This window comes from Pezoporus flaviventris, unplaced genomic scaffold, assembly GCF_033815535.1.
Source record: "Pezoporus flaviventris isolate CSIRO_AGI_PZ_B2104156 unplaced genomic scaffold, CSIRO_AGI_Pfla_v1 ptg000037l, whole genome shotgun sequence".
Lineage (NCBI taxonomy): Eukaryota > Metazoa > Chordata > Aves > Psittaciformes > Psittacidae > Pezoporus > Pezoporus flaviventris.
In genome coordinates this window covers 14,348,674-14,374,521 of record NW_026892585.1, presented here as the reverse complement: position 1 = coordinate 14,374,521, position 25,848 = coordinate 14,348,674, and the positions used below count along the sequence as shown (strand labels likewise).

General features: G+C 41.5%; 1 protein-coding gene across 2 annotated transcripts in view; it reads left to right on the top strand.

The window, feature by feature from the left end:
- Window positions 1-428: 428 nt before the first annotated feature.
- The window catches only part of IGF2BP3 (insulin like growth factor 2 mRNA binding protein 3), a 115,437-nt gene continuing 90,017 nt past the window's right edge, over window positions 429-25,848 (top strand). The window contains exons 1-3 of one of the 2 annotated variants that reach the window (XM_061464759.1): window positions 429-565; window positions 1,065-1,286; window positions 2,556-2,616. In XM_061464759.1, the coding sequence (XP_061320743.1) occupies window positions 1,112-1,286; window positions 2,556-2,616 (236 nt within the window). In that variant the 5' untranslated portion in view covers window positions 429-565; window positions 1,065-1,111. Of the gene's footprint in view, window positions 566-1,064; window positions 1,287-1,862; window positions 2,617-25,848 lie in introns of those variants that run through there. The other variant, XM_061464760.1, reaches the window with a different exon arrangement.

The window sequence follows — 25,848 nt, the reverse complement described above, 5'->3', positions numbered from 1 at the left end:
CCGCTCTCCCTCCCCCACACCACACCCCCTCTTCGCCTTCCTTCCCCCTCCTTCCTCCCCCCTCCCTCCCCCGCCGACCCCCGGTGCCGGGGAGCGGGATCGCCCAGGCACGACCCCGATGAACAATCCCCACCGCCTGGCACGGCGGGGAGGAGCGGAGCGGAGCGGGGCGGGAGAGGGGGCCGGAGGGGGGGCGGCATTGCGGTGCTTTTCCCCTCCCTCCGCGGCTCCCACCCGCTCGCTCGGGGGGAGGTACTCCCGCCCAGCCGTTTTTGGGCGGCGGGGCGCGCGGAGCGGACTCCCCTGCGGAAGGCAGAGGCGGTGCAGACCGGAGCCCACCCAACTCCGGTTTCCCCTTCCCCCGCCCTCCGGCCCTCTCTAAACTTGTCCTGTCCTGTCCAGCCTCCCCCCACCTCTCCTCCCCGTCCTTCACCCCGCCCTCCTCCTCCTCCGTGAGTGTGTGCGGCGCCCCATCCACTCGCTAATTGAAGAGCTGGGATTCCTCACGTGAGAAGTTGATTTGTAGTTTGAACACGTGGCTCATTCAAAAAGACGGAATATTCAAGTAATTTTTTTCTCTCTCTCCCTCCTTCCCCTCCCCCTCCTTCTCTCCCCCCTTTTTTCACCCAGGGAAGGCGGCGCCTGCATGCACGTAGTGTGACATTTCCATAGTCCGCCTGCTGCTGCCAAAGGGGCTCGGGGGCAAGACAAAAAAAGTAGTTTTTTTTCTCCTTTCCTTTCCCCTCCCCTCCTCCTCTCCTCAGCCCGCCATCCGCGGCCGCGGCGCTGGGTGTTTCCCCCGCGCCCTCCATGCGCCCGGGTAGCACGGCAGGCACTTAGGGCTCCCGTTTGGAAAAGCTTTTTTTTTTTGCCCCTTTTTTTTCTTTTTTTTTTTTTTTTTTTTTTTTTTTTTTTTTTTTTTTTACCCCTTGAGAGAGAGAGGGAGGGACACAAGCTGCAGATCTGATTTTTTTTTCCCTCCCCTCCCCTGTCCTCTCTCTCTCTCTCCTTCCTCCATCGCATTTTGTTTTATTTTTCCCTTCCTCCCCACCTCCTCTCGCAAGACGAGGGTTGCAGCCCGCGGTGCGCGCCTCCCCGAGCCGCCAGGAAGATGAACAAGCTCTACATCGGCAACCTCGGCGAGAACGTCAGCCCCCTCGACCTGGAAAGTCTCTTTAAGGACTCCAAGATCCCCTTCTCGGGCCAGTTCCTGGTGAAGACGGGGTACGCTTTCGTGGACTGCCCCGATGAGAGCTGGGCCATGAAGGCCATCGAGGCACTTTCAGGTGAGCAGCCCCTTCAACTCCCCCCTTCTCTTTTCCGCAGCCCCGACGGCTCCAGCCTCCCGCGCACCTCCGCGGCCGCGGAGACTGGGCCGCGCCGCCGGTCTAGGGGTGGAGGGTATGGGGGGAAAGGCTGGGGAGGAGGGTTCCCCTCCACCCTGCTTCCCAGCCCCCAGGTGAGGTGCGAACTGTTGTTTCCTTACCGCGGCCAGGGCCGCCCGGCCTCGCCGAGGAGGCTTTGCGCGGCGGCGGCGGCCCCCCGGGAGGGGCCAGCCCGGCGTGGCGGGGGAGCGGGGCCGGGGAGGGGCGGGAGCCCGGACCCGCGACTCGGCGGTTCCCATGTTTTTCCAAAGCCCGCTGCCAGCCCTGCCCGGCCGGGGGCCCTCGCTGCGCTGAGGTGGGGGGATACGAGGGAGTGTAGTGACGGGAAGCAGGCTGCGCTCCGCGGGGCAGCGCTGCACACTCCGCCTTGGGCGCAGGCGGACCCCCCCCCCCCCCCCCGCAGCCCCTCGCAGGGGCCACCTCCCCCCGCTGGGAGCTGGGGTTCTCCGCTGCTTGGTGCAGGCCGCAAGGGCCGGGGGCGAGCCGCCGAATTGCCCCGAACTTGGAACTGGGGAGAGCCCTGCCTGTCCCCCCCCGCGCTGCACTGCTATTTATTTCGGTTTCTCTTCGCTGCTCTCACGCACCCACCACCGCCTCCAGCAGCGCGCCGGCTCCTGGCCCCGACATCCTGTTTTTGTGTGCTTAAAAAAAGAATTTAAATATATAGAAATGTATTTCTTTCTCCGCGTGAAGCGGCTTTGCGGAGCTCTGCCGCGAAAGCTTCCCTGGAAAAGATGGGTTCGGGCTGCGCTCGGTGCCTCCGTTCGGCTCCCTTCCCGCTCCCTTCCGCGCCGAAATCTCCCGAAGTTGGAGGCCCGGCGGCCGCATCAGGGGCGGCGGAGCACCCGGTCGCCCTCCCCGGGACGGGGCGGCTCGGTAGAGCCGAGCTCGGCTCCCGCACACGGCGTTTCGCGCGTGTCTCCGAGATCGGGGCTGGGGCGGAGGAAGGGGGCCCGCTCAGGGGAGCTTCGGCTCGGTACCGGGCTCTGCCGCCTTCCCGGGGCTGTGCCGGGTCCCCGCTCCTCCCGTGCCTCGGTCGCCGATGAATGGGCTAACGTGTTGCGCTCCCGCTTCCTGCCTTGCACCCCTGCAAACCCGTGCCGGCAGATGGGGACTCGTGGGACGCACAGCCGCGCTTAGCTATTTTCGCCTTTCCGTTTATCTCTCCAGGTAAAGTGGAGCTGCATGGGAAACTCATAGAAGTTGAACATTCAGTCCCTAAAAGACAAAGGTAATTTATTTCATTTTATACCGTAATTTATTTCATTTTATACCCCTTCTCTTGCTTCCCCCTTGCCCTCCGTTACCCAGTGAGAAGCAATTTGAAAAATGCTTAGGTTTGTGTTTCTTTTCCCTGTAGATAAATGGAGCGCTTTCTTAAACCCACAGGCATGCACTCTGTGCTGTCCTAGAGGTTTTCTAGAATCACCCCATGTATTTCTAATGTAGTCTCTTTGCTGGGCAGCAGTGCTAGTATTTAATTTATTAGAGGGTGGGGTGGGGGGGTGGGGGAAGAAGGGGTATTTTTGTGGGAGAAGCGAGTTATTATGGGCTGAAGGCAGATGAATGTGAAGATTTTAAAATTTAAAGTTCTGCGTGGAGGGTTCAGATCTGGGTATTATGAGGCAATGAAACGTGGTGTTGTGAACTGTGTAACGGGCAAGCACATCAGCTTTGCTCCAGCAAGAAAACGCATCTTGTAAATATACTGGTATACATATTTTTTTGGTCCTGCCATGCTGGAGTCTGCAGCGTTTTATAGGCACATAGTAGAAGTCTCATCTGTATTTGAGAGGATTTTTTCACCAGTATTTTGAGCTGGTCTATAGAAGCAGCAGGAGAATGACTTTTTCCCAATAAGGGCAGGATTTATGCACCCTTAATTTCTAAATGTATGTTTAATTTTTGCAAGGCAGTAATTTAGTTGGGCCTCATGTAAAGGAGCAATACTTGCAGTAAAGCAGGGTAGTATTTTTATACTGCCTATAGCAATTCAGCCTGCTGCTTTCACAAATATTTAGATTATAGAAAACCTGGCATGCACTAAAGGGTAAAACAAAATAGATCAAACTTTCCACGTGCTTGTTCCTGTACTCCATTATTCAATCTGGGAAGTATGTCTGTCTGTGTAACTTTGTTAGAAGGGGCTTCTACTATTTCAGGGCTATTTTTAAAAGTATGGTTTTTTTTTTTAAATACTTGATTTGAAGAGATGAATTGGTGGTCTTTATGGGCACTGTATCTTGATATTTTGAGATTTAGAACTTTAATCACTATTTAGTGTTAAAAGAAAGCTCCTCTTGAGAAAGTGTGGAGGATTTTTGCTCCAGTTAAGTGTGGAGGGAAACTCCTTCCTGGATCAATTTATACCATGTTAATCTATGTGATGCTATTTGTTTGATACTTTGCATTGGAAATTAATGTGCTGTGTGTGCGCTTATATAGTATGCAAGATATATTGCTCTGATTTACAGTACCCTATATTTCAGACCCTTTGTATATAAAAATACTGTTGTAGGTGGAATATATTTTTAGATTTAAGAATAAAACTCCATGGGGCATATAAGAATTGACAATTTCTTATTAGTCTCTCTAATAAGTATGATAATAAATTTATTTATCTTCAGCTTACAGAAGTAGTATTCTATTTATGATGTTGAAAACTAATTAATTTTATTCAGATAAAGGTAAATTTAAAATCACTGATGACCCCCCCCAACTTTTACATATATATATATATATATATATATATATATGTCTTCATTTAATGTGTTTAGAAGTATTTTCCTGTCCTGTCAGCTGAAATGGTGTAAAAGTCCATTCTTCATACTGGGTAGCATATCTTCCTGTTTGTCTGTGGATAACAGTGATCAGAAACATGCATCTGTCTGTAACTTGTTGAAAAGAATTCTGCACTGAACTTAAGCACTTTCCTAGGCAGGAGTTGCCTACATAGAGACACATTTGAAAAATCATAAATGTAATTGTATTAGCATACCCCTATTCCTTCTCCCAGAGCCCTTATTTGTTAAAACACTGCTTCATTGTGCAGTATCATGTTGGAATGCATTAGATAGATTTCAGATTTATACTGCTGTTTAACAGAAAATTAAATTGCATTTCTCATAACTGCACTTCCTTCCTCTTTGTTTCTGCTCCCCCTCTCCCAAAATCAAATATAGAAAACCACTTAAAATTCATTCAGTAGCCTCCATATGTAAAAGTGACTCTCTCATTCCTTTCATAGATGTGTAATACTTTTCTGTTGTCATGTTTTTGGGTTTTATTTTATTTTGGGGGGTGGTGGTGTCAAAAAGTTGAAGTTTTTTTTGTCCTGTCTCTGTAACACTGCTTGCTGGGTGTGTATTTAGAGTTGTTTGGTAACAGTTTGCAAATGTTGAGTATTTTGGTGAAAGTGGTTATTAAGGCGCTTCTAAAGTAACTTATTTGAAGTCTTTGTATCCCTTTGCACCAGGGGAAGGTGTAGATGCGGGTGGGGGGGGGTTTGCTCATGAGGCCCACCCAGAGTGCTTGCACACTGCAGGGCCAGGAAGCGCTTACCATGGAGCCCTGTGCTCTCAGTGTGTGAGACATAGTCAGAGGTGTGACGCCATTAGTAAAGCAAAAGTGGGTGTGTCAAGTCTGTCTTTCAGCATGTGCACACGATTAATAGTTTGGTCAACTTATTACTTCATAAGAGCAAAAGTCGTCGTGTAGCGCGCTGAAATTATTCAATACATTGTATTGACCTCTGTTGCTGTGAGGCTGCTTCATGGAGAGCCCCAGCTCCCCTCCTTGCAACCTCCTTAAATAGGTTTTTATATATATAAACCCATATATTTATATATAGATATATTGTTGTTTTTTTTTTTTTAGTGGAGTGTGTATGTTGTAGCTGACAAAGGTAGTTTGTGAGTATCATCCTCCAGAGGCTGCTGAGGTGCATGGGAGGAAAGGGTAAGGGTTTGGTAATCCATATCCTTGTCACAGAAAGGAAGGTCAAGAGGTGGTGTCAGCTAGGGTTGCCATAAAGTTGAACTGAATGCAGAAGATGGTGGAGTGTGCCTAGCTTGTTACTCAGGCTGAAATACTTAGGCCCAGTAGTCACTGCATTCCAGCCCTTGCTGGATCTTCAGATTTGAAGTGGGCACACCCAGGTTTGCAAAATTACCTTCCTACCTGCTGTGGAAGGAAGGAGAGAGCTGTGTGTGTGGCTTTCTCCCTCCCCTCCCCCTTGGAAGCATTTAAAAACAGACAAGGGGATATGCTGCGCTTGAAAGAAGGGGCCTGGTCAAGGTTTCCTTGATGGAAGGGTGGAGAATTATTTTGGGGGAGGTGCAAAGTATTTAATAAGCTCGGAGTAGATGCCTGACTTACTATTGAAACCTCAAGGGAATGCCAAAGGAATGCAGCGTTTCTGCATACAGACCCCTCGGTGTGGAGGAAGGCTATGAGAATATTTCAAGGTTTAGGTCACTTTATGCAAAAGTTGGGGAAGGCATTGTGATAATTCTGCTGCTAGTCATGCTCTGTGAGAGAAGGCAGGGCACTGCTAGTGACAATCTGTGCTGCTTAGATTGGTTTTCTTCTCGCAGAGCAGCAATGCAGGAGGACAGCGGCAGCCCATAGCATGTGTGCACCCTTGCCCATGGAACTCGTGGTGCCAGACTTTGGGTACTACCTTGCTGCAATCCAAGAGCAGCTGGTATCTCACAAGGCGATGTAGCTGCAATCTGATTATTCAAATGGCCCTGATGTCACTTGCGTGTGATGAGGGGGGAGGGCAGGCGCTAACTCTAACTCTGGGCACCTGGGGGTGTGCCTGGTGTAGCCTCCTGGCCCTATCTCTCTTTCTCCCATGGGCTTTCCACCTGGACCTGGTCCACCATGTCTGCTCCATGGTCTTCAGGTGCCCAAAATACTCATGACACCTCAACTGTAGTAACGATGAGGTAGTTTTCCAATTAGAAGGTTAATTTTTTGTTTCCCCCCCTACCTTGAGGGCTCTTTATCGAGAAAATAAATACGCTATGTTTCTTCTGGGGGATTTGTTCGGGAGAAGAGCAGAAGAGGGTAGCAAAGGTGTACCTTGTCAGTAATGCTGTCTCTTTATCAGCTGTGCTATGGGGAGTGCAATGACCTAATAACAGCTGAGCTTCACCTTTAATGCTGAATTATCTCAAGCCTGATTTTAGTAAAAAAAACCCAAACCCCTCACACAACCACCTCTGTTCCATGGCTGTTGGATAGGCATCAGATTGTGTTGCTAATTTTCAGCATAATGAGGGTTCATATCTTGTGCGCACAAGGCGATGGGAAATGTCTTTGTGAGGCTGAAGCATGTATTGTGGCTACAATGGCCACAGTTATTAAAAAAAGTAATTTAGTAGCATTGATTTTTAGTTTTACTTCTGTAAATATCAAGCAGGGAGAAACATGCTGAATGTAAGAAAATAGGAGAGAAAATGTGTCATTTATAGGCCATATTCGTGCTCTTTGCTGCAGAAAGAGGTGGAGGACTGTGCCTGGGCCCAAACTAGAATGTTTTTGAGAGTGAAGAGCCAGACTTTCTGCATAGTGATTTTGAGTTCTTATTTTCTGTTTCCACATTTATTTTTGCAGATGTGAACAGAAAATTAGTGTGTATGTATATATATATATATATATTATTTTTTGTTTAAACCTTTGAAAGCTTACAATAAGAGTGGAAACAAACCTGGATAGTTGCAATTCTTACACAAACAAGTCAGTATGGCGAAAACAGATAATTCTTTGCTGTGTTAAGTATTATGTTGTTGGATGTTTAATTTTTAAGACTCCTCACACTGATCATTAATAATAGTAATTAAAAAAATCCCTTCTTGTTGCAGTATTTAAAGATAAGCTGGAGTGTATGAGAGAGCTCTCTAAATGCATGTCCTGAAAGGTTGGTCCTCCTCTCCCTTTGCTACTGCCCCATTAGGTACCATTATAGAAGGCACTCTGAGAACACACTTGCAGTAGATCTTTAATTGTGCATGGATACGGAAAATTTTGAAGAGGTGGAATATAAAAATACATTTTTGGAAGTGTCATTTGAGGGTAGCAAAAAATAATCAGGAAACATTTACATTTTCTAATTTTTCCCTTGCTTTCACCCCTCCTCATGGGGTAATAACATGTTCAACATTTTGAGACCTTGAAGGTGGTATTTTTGTGAAATGGGGCTGTGTTGATTTCAGTTGCTGTTTTAAGTGCAGAACATAGGACTTTGCAGTGCTGGAGTACTTTTAAGGCTTCTGGTTAGCAACTGCATGGACTTAACATGCTTTGTTTTGACCCCAAAATATCTTAAATGGCCTGGGATTTACCTATGTAGCAGAAAATGTGAGGCTTCCCATAACGGCTATGAGATGCACCCAGGCAGAATTAAAATACACCTGACACTTAACCACAGACACAGGGTTAGCCTTTCAGGGAACCTCACAAAAAAGACTCTTTGCTCCTTAAACCTGCTCCTCTTCTTAATGTCATTTTAGCTTTTAGGATTTTATCCTCTTGGGATTTTGGTAATAAATACATAGTAGCCATGGAGCACAGTTAAAGACACTTTTGTGGTGATTCTGTCCTTGCATGAGCTCAGGGAGACAGGCACAAGGCAACATTGCTGTGGGATTTTTTTTTTTCTTGTAATTTCAGAGTTACATTTATTATTGGAATTTATTTGGCATCAGTAAATAGATGGAGATGGATATAAAAATTAAATGCTGGAAGGTCCAAGTATAACTTACGTTTTATTGAGGGAGAGGGGAAGGTGCAAAAGTTTGAATAGGATTGATGCGCTTACCAATATTGAGGTGTTTTATGTAGTTACAGAGTGCTTCAGTATGCGTCAATATGATTATCTTTTTAATGTGTGTTCTCTCATTTTGTTTTCATATGCAAAATGTTTATCTGCACGTCAGTCCAATTTATCTCAAATGATGCAGAGTATAGAATTATATGTTGAGTTATATGCTAATTACTGTTGAAAGCTAAGAAAACCGTAAGTTTTCCTTACTTCTTCCCAAAATGTGACATTGTCACCAGAAATACTTGTGCATTATTTTATGGTTTGGTTTTAGTCTGAGGCTTCTATCCTTTTTTATTTTTACCCTGAGCATGTCAAGTGTATGCCTTTCCATTCTGCATCTTTGCAGTCTTACGAGTATTACATTTACAGTCCCAATAAAGAAAATGTTAAATGTGTCATCTAAAAATCATCCCATACGCCCAGGTCTAGGTTTTGCTGGGGAGATCAGTAAGCCCACTGCTTACTGGTGTTACTCAGCCTCTCTGGCCACATTTATCCTTGTGTGTATTTCAGTGGCAGTTGTTCCTTCTCATCACCTCAAATAAGTAATTTGGCTTTGAAAGTTTCTGTATAGGAGCACGAGGTCCTGTGTGTTTGGGTACTTTTTAGGTAATTAAGGAAAAATTCTCTCCTAGTCTTGCTTCTTTACAGATCTGCAATATTGGTTTGTGAGTGCATGTTGAAGGATGCATACATTTCACCAAGGAGAAAACCTTCATGTCTGTAGTTGGATACTTAGCAAATAGTGTATTACGAGAGTCAATATTATGGTAAATGTTAAAATACTCTAGGTGTAATGGCAATAAGAGTGGGGCTGAAAAGGTGGTGTTTTCCATTTTTTTTCTTTTAACTTTTTTTCTGTAAGTGCATTGAAATTTTGAAATGGAAAAATATACTAAATTAATTATATTAAATTATATTAAATATTATTTTGCTGAAGTGTATTATCACAGCAGCTGGCACAAGAGAAACCTGTAGTATAAAAGCTATCTTCTGTGCAACGTAACCTTAGCAGTAATGTATCTCTCCTATTGCCTGCCTTTTCATGTTGCAATGGAATTAACATCAACTAAACTCATCCTTTTGCAAATCTGGATGAAAAACTGCCTCTAAAAGGTAAAATGAGGCATTTGGTGTTTCTAGTAAAGTTAAAATTTGGATAGGAGTGGACATAACAGTGTGCCAAAGAGGGATCTGACTCTTCTTGGGTATGGGACTAAGTATTGAAATAAAACTGTTTTGAAATGGAAGGTCTTCAGCTGGGAAGGGCCTTACTCCATTTTAATTTGTTGGGGTATCTTGATAATTTTGTGGCTGTACTCTGGTGAGAAATAATGGAGAGAGTGTTTTGAAGAGAATGTGTGTGTATGCGAGTCTCTGTGTGTATATATTTATACACACACACATATTTTAAAATATTATATTACCATAAAAATAATTTGTAGTTTAAGAAAAGACCAGCTAAAAATATCTGGAGAATTTATAAAAATAGAAAGGTTGGTGTTTTTTTTTTTTGCTGGTACTAATACACTTGAACACAACCGGGGCTGAATGTTCACTTCTGAAAGATTAACTTTCATGCTCAGCTGAACTTTAGGAACGCCATTTTAAAATACTTAGTCTATGCCATGTGTCCAGTGCAATTTTCCCCTTTGAAAATAGCAGTGTTTATTGGTTTTTGGTAAATAATTTTAATTTTCTAATGCTAAATGTACAGGCCCTAGGGTTTTCCTAAAAAATGGATCTTGCTTGAACTTAATGGAGCCTTAAATATTGTAGCGCAGAAATCAAAATTCCTGATAGAGGGAACTCGAGTCTGTGAACAAAAATTTCTGTTGGGGAGGGAAGAAAAATAATCTTAAGTTTTTAGTTGGGTTCACAAACACTTATTTCCCTGAAATCTGATGTTAAATAGTGGTTAGGGATGAAGCAAAAACCTTATTGTGTTTGGATTTGGAATTACCTGTTAAATATCTAGTACACATAGGTCAAGATGGAATTCTAATTTTCTAGGAATAAGCAGGGCAGGAGGGCTAGCCATGAAAAGGAGGGGGTTAAAAGCAGACCCAGCCTCGAGTGAGCTGTACTATGCAGTCTCTTCACACAGCTTTCATCCTGGGGCCCGACCCTGTGAGCTCTCTGCCCCTTCTTCCCTGCCCTCAGAAGAAGTCCTTGGTGTGGTGAGGGGAGGCTCTTGGGAAACGGAGTTTGCAGAGCTGCTCTAGCTTAGACAGAGAAAATGCATATATTGATGAACAAAGGCAAAAGATAAAAGGGATTTTTCTTAAAAAAACCCAGTATTTTTAAAACAGTTAAAGAACAGATCAGTAGGAAATCTATTTTCAGTGATAGAGTGGATTATTTGCTTTATACATGTAGGGGAGGTTCTCTATGTGATGATGGCTTCCTGGTTATCATGGAAGAAGAGTTCATTTTTTTTTTTTCCTTCTCACGTCTTAAAGTAAGAATTACAAAACAGCATCTCTTTAGTACTTGAAAAACATAATCAGGTGTAACCTGTAGGATGTTTGAGGAATTTACGTAGCAGTTTAATCCAGGATAATAGACTATGCCTATAATGTAAACCGTATCTTATTTTTCTCATAATATGAATTAGAATTCTGATAAACTCACTTTATAAACTTTTCCAGTGAAAATTTTGTGACAACGTTAAACAGCTAACGGTTGGGAAAAAAATATGAAATGTATTACTTTGTCTTGGAATATTCTGAAATAATATTTTAAGTGAGTTTGCTGATTGTATACCAGTGTGCACGGGTTCACCTCGCCAGCGAGGCACTGGTCTAGTACAGATGTGTACTGCTGTGCTCTAAAGATCACAGAGGTCTTTCCTACCAAGGGAACTGGATCCCTAAATGAACCACATCTTTCTTTGTGGAAAAGTCTGGTGTGCAGAGGGAACTTTTCACCAGGGTCGGGTGAGAGGGATTTGGTACTAAGTGTCTTTCAGTGGTATTGGTCATAGTGGGAGCTGGTGTTGATCAGCAGCAACAGTTTTTATACCAGGAGCTTTGTGTTAGTAGAAGTTTGGTTATTTAAGTAAGCTCTAGGTGGTGGTGGGTGGCAGTGTTACAGAGAGCTAAAAACTGCCTTTGCCAACTGGGAGATACTCCTTTTGACTGTAACCGAAGTGCTGGAGTATCTCAATACTTGTTACCTGATTGTATGAACTCTGCATCTGCACAGAAATTTTTAGTGTAGGATCCTTTTAAGAAATGTGCAACTTCCAAGGATGCTGAGTGTTTAAAACTGTCTACAAGTTCAGGCTTTCTTTCAATCTCAAATATGTACTAAGACATGGTAAGCATATAGTTTAACATGTGGTCTTGTAGATTTAGTAACGCAATGAGAGAATTGGAGGATCCTGGGTATAGCACAGGTGTTTAAGCTGTTTCTAGTAACCTGTGCAAAATACAGGAGAAATGGACAGTTCCTAAAGTCAAAGCAGAGATTTTTTTTTTTTTTTAAAATGCTCTATAGTCATCACTAGATTTCTCTTCAGTTTAATGCTGGTGCTCAGTAGCAGTGGTGTAAGATCTTACTCTGCTAATACAGCTTCATTTAAAGAAGCACCAGAATGCTCATTCTATTGAACTATTTTTCTTTAAAAAACACCCCAAAAGCCCCACACTAAGTTCTCATCATCAGAATGTCGGTCACCCCTTATTTCTGAACTGCAAAGAGTGTTTCTTAGTGATGGTCTGAGTTCTAGTAGCAAATGTCCCGTTCTATTTGTTACCTTGCTTTGGGTTGCTGCTTGTTTTGTTTGCTTTAACAATGTGTTTGGATAGAATGAGTTCTATTCCTCTCTAGAAGTTTTCATTTTCTGTTATGCAGTTGAGAGGAAATTCTTCATAATAATGTGATTTCTACTCCTCCTACCCTGGCTGCTTTCTTAAATAAGAAGTGATTGTTGACATGTAAATAAACCTGAAATTCTGCATTTGACACAAAACTAAATTTTTGCTGAAGGTTGTGGAGTGCACACCTTTGTACAACTGGGCTTGGTGACAGTTGTTCAATTAAACTCAAATCATGAGCAAAAATCGTATTTTCATGTACGTAGCATATGCTTATCCCATATAAAGTTAAAGTTGCCCATCACTCCTTGGAAGTAATCTTGGGAAAAGATTTAGAAGATTTATCATTATAATTTATAGAGCCCAACAGCTTTTCGATGGAGCTAATGATTGCTTTAGCTTTGTGTTTGACTAGCAATTTTGTGATTTTATTGAAGCATATACTCCGTGATTGACTTTTGCCTGCCTCTGTGGCAAATAATAAGCTTATGTACGTTGCTTTTCTTCCTGGCCCTTTCGCTCACATCACCTGATCCACACAGTTCACTTATTGTGACTGTTGCTGGTTTTGCGTATGTTTAAGTTCACCATCTTAACATGAAAATGCTACTTCTGAATGCATGAACGACAGTACAGATACAGCATTGCACGTGTGGTTACGTCAGTCTCCCACTGTATAGCAGTGCTGTGTTGTGTACTGCAGCCCTTCAAAATGGCTTTTCAAATGCAAGTTCAAGCTGTCTTAACTTTTTAGCTGTAGAATGCTGGTGGAAATCATACATGGGTCTGTATTACAGAAAACCACTCTTTGACATAGCTCTGCCTTGTGTCACTGGGTGTATCATTCTGGGCGCTACCCTTTAAGGGGTGGGGGAGGAAAGAGGGGGCGTGGGAATAAAGAAAGGGAAAAAAGGCAAGGCATGGAAAAGTCTGGCCAAAACTTAGTTGTGTTTCATCATGATGAAGTCCTGCAAGTTCCTGAGGGTGAAATGGTGTTTGAGAAGTGGCAGTCTTCTGGAGATGGCTGTGGTGCGTGTCTGACCTGATGGGACTTGGGGTCAACAAGGAGAGCTTTGGTTTTGAGGGGCTGAGCAGGTGCCTTGACCTGTTTGTTTTCCCTCTAACATCCAGCTTTGTGAACTTTCCTTGCACTCTGTGGATAATGTACATGTGGTTATGAACTATTAAAGCATGTCTTTGAGGTTTGGGGGAGGAGAGGGAGGGAGCTATTGCTTTGTCATGAGGCTTTTGGTAGCTCCAGTTCTGGTTGTTACTGGTAGTTGTCTCTTACTGTGTAGTACAATACTAGGCACAAAGCTGGTGCCAGCAAGGTTTGAAATGAGACGAATTTTGGGGGGAGCGATGGTGGGGGAGACGAATGAAGATGACATACAAACAGTAGTGTTGGCAGAAAACAATCAGTAACCCCTAAAGAAGGCTGATTTCTTTCTGCCATTGAATATTTATCATGTAACATCATAGTCTTCCTTATGCTGGTTTTTTTTTTTTTGGTAATTTTGTATTTTTAGCTTTTTCCCACTCTTTATTCCTTTAAAATGTTGTTCTTAAATCCTCAATTGTTGGGTATATCTGTGTGCAGCTGAATTTCAGAGCTTTGAAAGGCATATTTAAACTATGCAAAGCTATGCTCTTGGATAAAACCAGCTTGATCTACTAGTGGGGGCAAGTACCACCTAATTTAGGTATCTCTGTTACTAAATCAGTATTGTGCAATTGTAAAAATGAGAAAGTAATTACTGCCTTGGTGTTATAATAAGCTTGCACATCTGTATACACACTAAATATGAAGTAATTAACTTCTAAATAATTTATTAAACTTGGTCAAAATTATCATCATAGTTCACATGAACTTTATTCCTAATTTTGATTTAAATATTTAGCAAATTCTATGCCTTTGGAAACAAGAAGTTACCAAACGAAAATAACCTTGACATTAATGATTAACTTGTAAGTTACACTTATGAATTAACTGGTTTTCTGTTAGTTTAAAACTGATCTTAATTTACAGTTTTGCTCAGTTTAATGCTAAGTGAACTAAAATAGTGTATATGCTACTCTGTGTAAAGAGTGTGGTTTCTCAGTGCAGAAATGTAAACTATTTTTTTTTTTGTTCTCTGATCTTAACAGTATTTAAATCTATAGTTACAGTGAAAAAGTCAATGTTTGCTGTGATCATCTTTAAAACATACACTATCTTCTATCTATGTCTTCTGTGGAAAAGGAAATGAAAAATGATGGAGTTATTTAAAAGGTGATAGTGGCTATCCTATAATTGCTTTATATGTTATTTCTTAAAGTCATGGCAGTTCTTTTACAGGATTATGAAAGTGGGGGGAAATTATTAAATATTAACTGTAAAGGTTTATTAAAGAAAATATTCTTATACTCTTTATACAAGGGATTTTCAACATAACTTGCCTTTGAAAGAAATTGTAAAATTGAAATGTTGCATAATTTAAAACTTGTGAACAACTGAATTTTAGTTGTTGACTTTTCCAGTTGAGCAGAATGAAACGATGCTCTAAGGCTTTCACTAAGATCTGCTCTGAAAGCTCAGGAACTGCTTTCATACACTGTGTTAAGTAAGCCAGGGTGCACCAATCAAAGCTGCTATGGTGAAGCACAGAAGTTTGTTTCAGTAATTGATAAAAATGAAGTTTAATGGAAGATAAAACTGACAATATTTCTATAAAGTAAATATAAAAAATTGCAGAAGACTCTTTATGCACAAGCTGTGATGCTTTAACTATGCTGATACAAAATGTTTACTATGCATGTGGATTTACTAGTGTAGATGTACTTACCCAGAGCAAAATTATTGCCCTATAAAGAAAAGGAGAAAATAAGCTTTGTAGACAACAGAAAGCTTTGCATGGTTATTATTTTATAAACTTCTTTAAAGATGTTAAACATTTTCCGGTAACTTGTCTTTAGATCAAAACTTAATGTAGAAAATATTGTGTATGTGTGCAAAGTGTGTAATTGTTTAGCTCTATATCCCAACTGAAAGATGATGCATTGTACACTTTGAGGGGATAAAATTATTTGAGGGGGGAGTAAGCAGTTTTTCTAAGTACCTTGTAACTTTTTGCTGTAAGTACAGCTATGAAATAATTTTATTTGGTGCTGTTCTGACCACACAATTTCTGTGTAGTTGTATAGGATTTCATTTCTTGGGGAGAACTCTTCAGAGAAAATTGCTTAAAAGAAATGGCAATGCCTGATTTGTTTCTCTTTCAAGTAATTTAAGTATAGAAAAAGAAATGGCCTTTTTAATTCTGTATTTGATAACATTCAGCATAAAAGTGAGAAAGCCAAACAGAAGAGTGGTCACTTTCTATGACTTTTGGGTTTTGACAGGGCAAGAGAAAGGAAGGAAAATTGTTGGGTGGTGATAGTGCAAAACCCACACGTTCTAGCACTCCTGTGGTAGAGGTGTTATGTCTCGTCTCCTTTGTCACCTAATCAGTTTAAGACCATGTGGAATTACCTTTAGTGAGGGCCAGCACTTGAGTGCTATTTCTTCTTCTTGGTGTTCAATTAGTTCAACAAAGTGTACTAGTAAAATAATTACTAAAGCATCAAAGTGAGAATTGGTATCTGTGCAGTGTCTTAGCTATCACGTGCATCAATTTAGACTTGAAAAAATTCCTTATGTTTTTTCTTTAATCTTGTGTCAATAAGACTTATTGTACTAAATCCTTTGAGATGGATGAACTTATTTTAAAGCAAGAAAAGGAGGAAATATATGGTAAATTTGATGTTTCTTCTGTTGTAAAACTGGTGAAGTGTTCTACTCTGTTCCAGTTTGTGTGGTCTTAGAAGGTTTAAAAGAAGGTGTTTATCTTGCCGATATTTTTTAAACTCTTGGTTTGTTTTGAGCTTGAAGGGTGGGAAGTAGTAATGAGGAAATGGATTCTTTTTTAAAAATTATTATTTAAAAAGCCCTTAGCCATGTGAGCAGGTTACCTGCAGGTCTTCATTAGGCTTTGCTGAACATCAGGTGATGAGCACATTGTATCTTTTAAATGCCTAATTATCATGTCAGTATAAAGCTGTCCTCTTGCAAAGCTGAGTAATACATGTATTTGTGGAAAAAAAAGTAATACAAATAGAAGTTTTGGCCAGGATGAATGCAGAGTGAAAGACGTGCATGCATGTGCATGTACACGGACACACACATACACTGCATTCTCTGAGAGTGGTTTTAAACACTGGAAAAGCATGAAATGTGTGGCTGTATTTTTGAAATTGTTGATTTTCTTTGTGCTCATTAAGTGTGCTTTTAGTTTATTTTGTTCTTTCAAGCACTAAGATTTTATTCATACATACCATTATATAGACAGTTGCTGAAGTGGTTTGCCCCTGTTAATATCCTTTTATATCATAGAAGAGATTTGAAAATGCTAGCAAGCCTGCCTGTTAGCTGAAGTTTACATATGTACTTAAAATCAGACTAAGCAGGATTTTCCACTAATTCTAGTTATAGCGCATAAGCTTTTTGAAGTTAATGCTTTCAGCATCATGAGCATTTCAGCGTGTTTCCACTTCCCAAACCCCTCAGGAATCCTCACTTACTGAGACTGTTTCAGGAGCTGGACACTAATTTCTGCCATTTTTTGGTAAAGCTGACTAGAAAAGGCACTGAAGAGGTTTTTCTTTTACAAGTTTGTGTGTGGGGTGAAACAGCAAGGCAGCAGAAAATTATGCACTGGGACGAGTCCCTGAACTACCCTAATGCCTAGCTCAGTTTAAGTTCTAAAGTAGCTTGTTCTCAACCTGGAAGGTTTAAATCGGGTATTTAATAGCAGAAAAGTAGCCAATAGAGGTTCCCTGCTCTCTAAGCCTATGTAACAGAGGTCTCCCAATTATGTGGTTTAAGTGTATAGGTGGAGGAATTCCTGTTATTTTACTTCAAGCCTTATTTTGCTTTCCCTCTACCCTTCAAACCAGAACTGAATTTGATTGGTTAATCTGGAGCATTCAGTGAAGTTAAACTGAGTATGTTCAACTTTAGTTTCACTTAAACCTGACCTGAAAGAGACCAAAATGGGCCAGGCTCCCTGTCGATACCTGTGGCATAAGGAATCTGGAAAGCATTTCTGATGTTCTCTGCAAACAAGGCTTATGGTTGAAAGAGTTGGTTTCAAGAGCATGGTGGCCACTGAGTTAGTCTATGAATGCTGTTAATTTTGTTTGGATATTTCAATCTGAGATTTAGATGCTTCAATTTGAGAAGGATAAATCACTGAACTATTGTTAAGGCAAGACCTGATCTGGTGCTGTACCTCCCCTACAAAAACTGTTGCCAGCACTTCTACATTGTACATGATAGCTGTGTCACGTATTTCCATCGAGTTTCTAAGTGATGTGCACACTCGTGTGGAGTAATGGTAGTAGGGAAGACACGTGAAATAAAAGCACTTGTGAGGGTTTAGCCAGCAGCTGCTTTGTGAAGAAAGTATTTTGTTGGAATCCTTTTTATTTTCCTGTGTTGAGCTCCTCAGCCCCTAACTTGGACATGTATTGTAGGGACATTGTGTGCAGGTTTTGGTCTAGAGCTACTTCTGATAGCTGATGTAAAGCTTCACAGTTAGCCCATAATGGAAATACTGATTGATTCAACTAACTGTCAGCCCTTGTGGTCACTAGGAAGGCGAGTGACAGGGAGAGAAGAAGCCTTTGGCTATTTTGGTGGCTGAAGGAAAGGAAGGGTGGGGAGGAGAAAGATGAAAGATAAGCATTGTGTCCCATCCTTAGGGGACTACTGTTTCATACTGGTTAGGATTTTAAGTAGACGTTTTTCCTGCATGTTTATAAGCACTTTAGCATTTAAAGATGTTATTTTCATTTTTTCATTTTCCTCCCGAGTGTTTTCCCTGTTTTATCCACATACCAGTTAATTGCCAGTTAGTGCTGGGTTAAGAGAATAAACAGCAAGTGACCACAGCTCTAAAATGCTTGGTCAATAAAATCAGCTCAGTAGTATAATTAAGGGGTACAGACCCCTACTCTGAGGAGAAGGGAAAAAACCTGACATTTAGAGAGGAAAAAAACCCAGCAAAACACCAATCCTGCAACAAATGGGGTAAAAAAGACCCCAACACAAACTCCTAAAACACCCTCCCCCCCCCCCCCCCCCCAACAAACAACAAACCCCAGCAACCAACAAATACCCCTCCCCAGCCAAAGCCAGGAGGACCTGCTCTCTTCCTTCTTCCCCCCGTAAGTAACTTCAGTTTCTCCAATGAGTTTTGTATGGGGGGAGAGAAAAGGTTTGAGATGTCAGAAGCTGCATAGGTAGATGAAAGCCCATTTTCCTAAAGGATACTGGAACTTCCCATCAAATTTAAAGTAGTGTTTGATTCTTTAATTAAAAAAGATTTAAAAATCTTAACAACCTTTTCTTACTAATAACACCTGGAAAATGAAAGGTGTTTTTTTTTTTTAAATGAGAAATTCAACATTAATATGGTAATGGCAGAATCTTTAGAATTTTCTTTCTTTTTAACATGTATTTATGGACCACTCCAGGGAATTTGCAAATAATGAATATAAGCTTTTAGTCTAATTAGTGATGTGAAGAATTGTCAGACTGAAATCCTGAAGCAAGTGGTTATAGGTGAAAGCCAGTCAGGCTTAACATTGGTTGATTTACCTATCTTGTAATGATGTAACTTGGATCTTCTGGTTGTGCTTCTTGTCATATCTTGTCCACAGATACCCAGTTGCTTTTGGGGTATTTGAGTTTATCCTGCAAGGAGAGCGTAGCCCTGTGCCTCATGGTTTGGCTGGTGGCTTAGGGAGTAGTACAGCTGCGTGGTGTACTGGCCCCATGGACAGCTTTCTGATTGTTTGTCCTGGTGGAAAGTAGTAGTAAGCAAATCTGATGTTTCGCAGGCACTGGTAGGAAATTTGATCATCAGCACAGAGGGTTCTGTGAGGTAATCCAAGAGCTAGATTATCATCTTGAATGCTGAGATAATACAGCTCTCCAAAGCGGCTACTTTGGTGGGTTGCATGTGTGAGATGAAAGGGGAAAAGTGTAGTTAGGAGCCAACCATTATGTCTTGCATAAGCTTTTAGGAAAAAGATTTCTTTTGTTTAAATTTTGCGGAAAATCCTTACTCTGAGCGGTAGTACAGAGTGCTTTCAAATCCAGATCCGGGATCAAATAATGAAGCAACACAAAGAAGAGTACTGCTGCAGTTTGCCTGTGGCTTAGACAAGCTTTGCTTGAATTTCTGAATTGGGTCTGAAATTGGAGCAATAACATTTCCTCCTCAAGTATTTTGCTGTCCAGATCAGTGTGCAAAAATAAGTAGTGGTGTTTGTTAGCAGGTCAGTATTTGAAGCCATTTTCCTTTCTTTCGTAAAGTAAGTTCATCAAGGCGAACTTTCAGGTTCACAATCTGATAAAATACAGTAGCTGTCATTAGTGTACTTCATAATATACAGCACTAGAAATCAATTACCTTTCAATAGAAGTGATATAAAAACCTCTGTTTGACACTTTACTGAACTTGAGTGGGTTTTGAACAGAAATTCTGCATAGCTTCTTTGTAAGTAGGGAGTGTGACCCTTTGCTTTTGTATTTATCAAAAATGTTAGGAATAAGCAGATTGAGATGTATATGTAACTGTGTGTATAGACATAAAATTTTATATATATAAAAAGATGGCTTAGAATGCACATTGCTTAAGATTTATTTGGATGGACTTACTACTATTAAAATGTTTCTGGAATCAAATGTGAACAACTTGCAAAGACCAAAAGAATTGCTTAAACCCATAGAGTTTCAGTGTGAACTCAGGCAGCAAGCAGAGACTGCAGCACCTCTTACAGGACAAGCTGCTTCAGTGGCTTAATCTGTATCATTGCCTACATTTACAATGAAAAGAATGAGAACCCCCCTCCCTCACTCTGTAACTCAAAAGGCTGCCTCTGTTTTTTTTTTCCCCAACTACACTAATGTGAATTGAGAGTTAAGGATTATTATTTTGTTCTGTAAACCTACTTCCCTTCCCTAAAGAGCCTTAAAAACACTGATTCACTCTGGTGTGATCAAGCATCAGTATCTGAAGCAACCTGAGGGGGAGAAACTAATAAAGTCTGTGTGTGGGGGTAGCTTTTCGTGTTTGGCTTTTCTTGCCTGCATTTGTTTTGCTGGCTGCAGACTAAACAATAAGGCACTTTTTCCCTTTCCTTTATAAATTCAGTTTTTGCTTTGCCTTTAGGAATCACTAACTTTGTCTCTGTGGCTGTTCATGTCAGGACTCTTTTATACAGAAGTTTTCTTTTATCGCATGGCATTAGCCACAGCCCATAGCAGGTTTTCCACTGTGTGGTGGGTGTGTGTAGTTTCTTTTTTTTCTTCTTAATATTTCATCTCCAGCTGTCTATGTAAAGTTTGTGTTGTCAGTGAAGTCAGCTTGAGAAATGACAGCTTTTATCTTCGTGTAACTCGGGAAGAAAAAGGGTTGTTGAGGCAAGTGGGTTTGCGGCGCATCAAGCATAGCTGTTGGAGCCAGGGGAGCACAGATTTGGAGGCAGTACTGGGGAGTAACAGCACTTGAGTATTGGCAATACTCTGTGTCTGTTGGTGCGAGGTGTCAAGAGTTTTTCCAGATAACCACCATAGCAGTGCCTGTGTAGAATGGATGAGATGAGTAAGTGCTTGCTCTTTGCATGTCCCGAAGAGTGGGAAAGGTAGAGCGCTTACTTTCAATCCCATCGGTATTGAGTTCAAACAATTGAGTGGACTAACACTGTTGATGTTCACCCGATCTCCTTTCAAACATGTTTAGTTTTGGGTGTTTTGGTTTTGTTTTTTTTCCATAGACTCTTGTTTAGAAAGAGTAGGTACGTGCTGTGAGGGTTTAAGGCATTAACGCTGTGCAGTTTGTATGGCTGCTGAAATAAGAGACTATTACATGTTGAGAAATGGGAATTAAGGACCAGCAGGTCCCTGGGGAGAGGGAGGAAGGATGGGGAGAAGAGTCTGGTAAGAGTTTGGCTGCAATGACGGTGTGGAATTGCTTTGATATTTGTGTATGCTCCCTTCTGAAAGAGTCCAATTCTGGCACACCTATGAGATACAGCATGACATGCACAAAAGATTTTGAACTAGGAATGAAAGCATGATGCTTTATTGCTATTTGCTTTATCACTGCCTATCTCCTGTTTTTTACAATTGTTGCCCCTTAAGGGGAGGTGCAGGTCTTGCGTGATTTTCCTTTGCTAAATGTCACATAAAACATACAGTGAGATCGTACTGGAAAGTGAAAACATATAGTGAGATTTTATTTAACGCAGGGTTGCAAAGGGACTACTCTTGAGACCTGTTTAGTCCAAGAAGATTTTGATGGGTTGAAGAAAAAAGTGATGTATATAAGGAGGGCTGAGAGAGAAGCAAAGAGTACATATAAAAGGAAGAAAGCTGAAATTGTGGTGGTTGGTTTTTTTTTTCTTCCCTCCTCCCACCACCTTTTCTCTAAGACATGCTTAGTATTTTCATATGTGTGGAGGGTCCTTGTGGGTTGGGAGCACTGGGTGTCCTTGTGCCTGTGTTATCCGTATTTACATAGGGAGCTTTACCTTCCAGAGATCGCTAAGATGGTTTTTAGTAAATTGTCCATCTTCATAGTACTTTGCCCTTTCTGTCTCTGCACACACAGGTAGCATAAATACACTGCTTTCCTTGTGAAGGGGCACAGTGATGTCTTTTTGTCTACTTGCTTTCAGTTTTGCAGAGATATTCAGGTCTCCCAAACACAAGGCTCCATATCTCAACACCCCCAAAATAAGTATGCTGACGTATGGTCCTCAGCAGTGGCTTGAAGCAGCTGAATCTAGTTGCCTGCATAGTATCCAAAAAGAAGAATTAGAATTCACGTAATTCCTCATGAGAAAAGTAAATTATTGCCAAATAATTGCTATGGGCTAACAGAGAAGTCTGTTTTCTTCTTACTCAATAAAAGGTGTTTTGGGTGTCTTTGAAGAAGAGAAACAAGTGGTAATACCTGTTCGAATGCTGTGAACTGTAGGTAGCTTTCAAAAACTTTCATAAGATAGAGTGCACAAGCATAATTTGCCCAGACTTTTTTCTTCAGTTGATGCTCAATGCCTATTTAGAATGGAAGAAGTTAATTAAGAAATATGCTTAAACTGGAAAAAAGTGCATGCACAAGGTTTACATGAGTCACAAGATACGTCGGCTATGTTTCACTAAGGAATGCTATATATATACTAAGTGAGCCATATAGTAAATAAAACTATTAAAATACCTTTGTGGAATTTGAAAGGACAATTTCTTGTCTTACACACTTGGTATGACTGCAATTAGTTATAAAGTAACAAATGTTTAGATTATTTCAAGACAAAATAAACCAAAATCTTCTGTAGGTTTATGTTGCCTGGGGTGCGATAGCTATAGGAGCTTCAAGTATACTGTACTTCGCTGAGGAAAATAGGTTATGAGGAAGATGGAAAGCACCCTATAAGAGCTGTCATTGTCTGAGATGGGAGGGTATTTCAGGGAAGATGCTCCCATGTTTTTTTCTTTCCTTTCCCTACCTATTGTGTAGGATTTTTGCCCCTGTGCAAAAACGCATTCTGAAATCAGAGCCCATCCTCGTGGAAGCTGTTGCTGCTTCAGTCAACTCGGTCAGACCCAGCTTTGTCCCTTACTCTTTGCTATACATCTGCTTTTGGTTTGGGATTTTTCTTGGCGGAAGTCGAGAGCTGATCCTGTGCGCTCATGTGCACGCAGTGGAGGTGACTGCAAATCTGTAATGCCGTCCCACAGAGAGGAGCTGCACGGGGCTGCCAAAGTGCAGGAGGACGGGGAGGAGCAGTGCATCTGAGCCGTAGCTGCGCAGGTTATCGCAGCACATGGGGGATTCCAGCTCTGCTTGTTGCTAGCTCAGGGCTCGTGCTGGTCCTGGGAACGCAAACCTACCTTTGTCATTTCTACGTGGTCATTTTGTGTGGGGAGAAGGTCAGAGGGGGGAAACGGGTTACAAGCTTTGTGTATTTTTAGGTAGTTTTAAGAAATATATATATATATTTTTAATAGGAGCTCTTAGCAACTGAAATGGAGATGTCTCAAAGGTGATCGAGATCTTTTATCTTATGCTGGTTCTGCGCGATCCTCTCTTGCCCATGCAAAGCTTTATTAATTTTTTTCATTGTTGATTATGATGCATCAATAATGTAAAAGAAAAAAATGATTAATTTTTCACATGCGTCAATAAACACCAGACTTCAGACATGTGCATTGGGTGCCAAGTTAAAATTACTCACAGTGCAGCCAAGCAACTGACAAAGGTGTAAATGGTTTCAAATTAAATGGTTGATACAGCTATTATTGTCGTTTTTAAGTGACCTTTCAGTTTTGTTCAATAGGTGTCTCACTATTGCCATAAATTGAGGTGCACAGCGGGACTGCCCCCTTTCTGTGCTTGGCTTGCCATTTCCTTTGGTTCTTTATGAATGTGGTAGAAGAACTGGTAATTTCAGGGTGGCATTTCTTCCTTGCTCTTCTCCCTTCCTCTTCCTCCTCCCTTTCAAGATGTTCAAGTTATTTCTGTGCTGCAAATGTTGGCTGACAAAAGTTTTTAAATTGCATCAAACTTTTCAGTCCCTCAAAGTCGGGTTGGAAATAAACAACTCCAAACCTTGTATTATGTCCTTTACTGTTGAGTAAATGCAGAGATTGCTTTTTATTTTGGTCCATTTTGTAGGTGCTGGACAGTAAAGGAAAAGATATGTAGGTTTTCCTTCTGAAATGAAATATGAGGTGCCAGTTGTGTGTATGAAACTTGTATATGTGCTTCTGGAAAGGACTTTTCCACCTCTCCTCTTCAGCAGTGAATCCACACTGCTCAGTGTGAGCATTTGTTGCCTAGCTTTGTATGGAGCTGGGGTGAGACCTGATGGTGTGCTGGCCAGGCTGTTGTGTGCTCAAATCTTTCTGTGGGTGGCATTCCTTGCTAAGAAATTAATGCATTTTAATTTTAATCTACAAGTGTGAAAGACTAATGGCACGACACAGTTTGAAGCACATTGAATAGCATATTGGCTGCCAATTCCATGGTTTGGGATTTTTCTGCATTAAAACTTCACAGTATTTTTAATATTGAAGGAACATCCCTTTTTATGTTCTACTTCAGGATGCCGCTTTCAAGTTTCAGGTTGCTGTGTGAGATTACTTTGATATTTTGGAGCAGTATATCACTCCTTTAGGGTGATTGTTTTGTACCAGCATCGCCAGCTGAGATTGTAGTTGAAGGAAATCTTTGCAGACTTCAAGGAAATTCCCCCCCCTTCCCTGTTACGGTGAAGCAGCTCCTGACACTTTCTTTGCTTTATTGGAAATGAAAGCTTAAAGGGAGCTGTGTGCAGCTTGGGTTTTCCTTCTCCCTTCTCCGCCTATTTAAATGATCGGATGCTGAAATTGGCTCTTGCTTGAGAGGGAGTGAAAACAGCTGAGAAATGCTGCACAGCTTAGACCTGCTCATCTTTTCTGGGGAAAGTGTACTTATCACATGATTTTTGTGGTCACTGCAGCACTGGGGCTCCATGTGAGGAGAAGTTTGGGCAAGGTGGCTTTGTGCTGGGAGCCCTGGCTGGGCAGCAAACAAAGCCTAGAGAAGAGCATTTCGAGATGTAAAACACTCACTGCAGGCATGTGTGGGTGGTTGGTGGTGGTGTGAGCGAAAGGAGTGTATTTTAAATGGATCTGAGGGGGGGAAATGAAAGCTTTTGATTTTATTGGTAGATGGGAGCATCTCTGGAACTTGTTTTGTTGCAAGATTTTGCTGGTCTGTGTAAGTTTAACAAACTTCTGCTATAACAAGTTCCTAAAACATGAAGTGCTTTTCTGTGAGAGGTCAATATTGAGCAATTAAAACACTGAGTAAAACTAAGTGTTTGAACACGAGACACAGTCACTTTGGTGAACCAAAATGTAGTTGAGACCTAAGGTAGACTGAACTATGTTGTCTCCTCTCCCTTCCCCAGGTCTACCCTGGGTAGCCAGACTGACCCAAGCAGCATGCACTACCTGAGCCCATCTGAAACTGTGCTAATCTACACATTCCTGTGAATCCCAAGGGTTTTGTGGCATCTCTGGCATTTATTTGTTCTCTCACTTTGGGGGAAGGGAGGAGACAAAGGACTTGGCTGTGAAGGCAGCCAGTATGCTGCTGGGCTTTGCAGTAGCACTTCAAAGCGAATGTTTTGTTTGCTAGATAAGTGAAGACTGATGTAAATTTGGGGTGAAAATACAATGAATTTACGGATTCTTGCCCCTTCCTCCTGATCAGAGATGGAGAAACCAGCCAATTAAATGTTAGGAAACAGTCCGCCATTAGGCTAATGAATATCTTAATATCAAAGCAAATGTATGTGTTCAAATTTACATTCTCTTCCTTGAAGGGATGTGGAATCCTGAAATACCTTCTTGGTGAATTTAAAAAAAAAACAAAGTAGAGACAGAATTAAAACCCCAAATTCTTAAGTGTGTGGAGGGGAACCCAGCACAAATACACGAGATTATTGCACCCATTTATAATGCGGAGAATTAGATACTGAAGGCCTTAAAGCTGAAATAGAAATAGTCTTCAAGAAAAGTGGAGACCTCCTGAAATGTAACAGCTGTCAAACATGTAACAAGTATTTCTGCAACAGCTCTTTGGGCTCAAAATGGTTTTGACCTGACATTCCCCCCAGCGATCTGCTGGGGTTTGTTTCTTGAGTTGCGTATTTGGTTTTGCCCCTTTTAGTA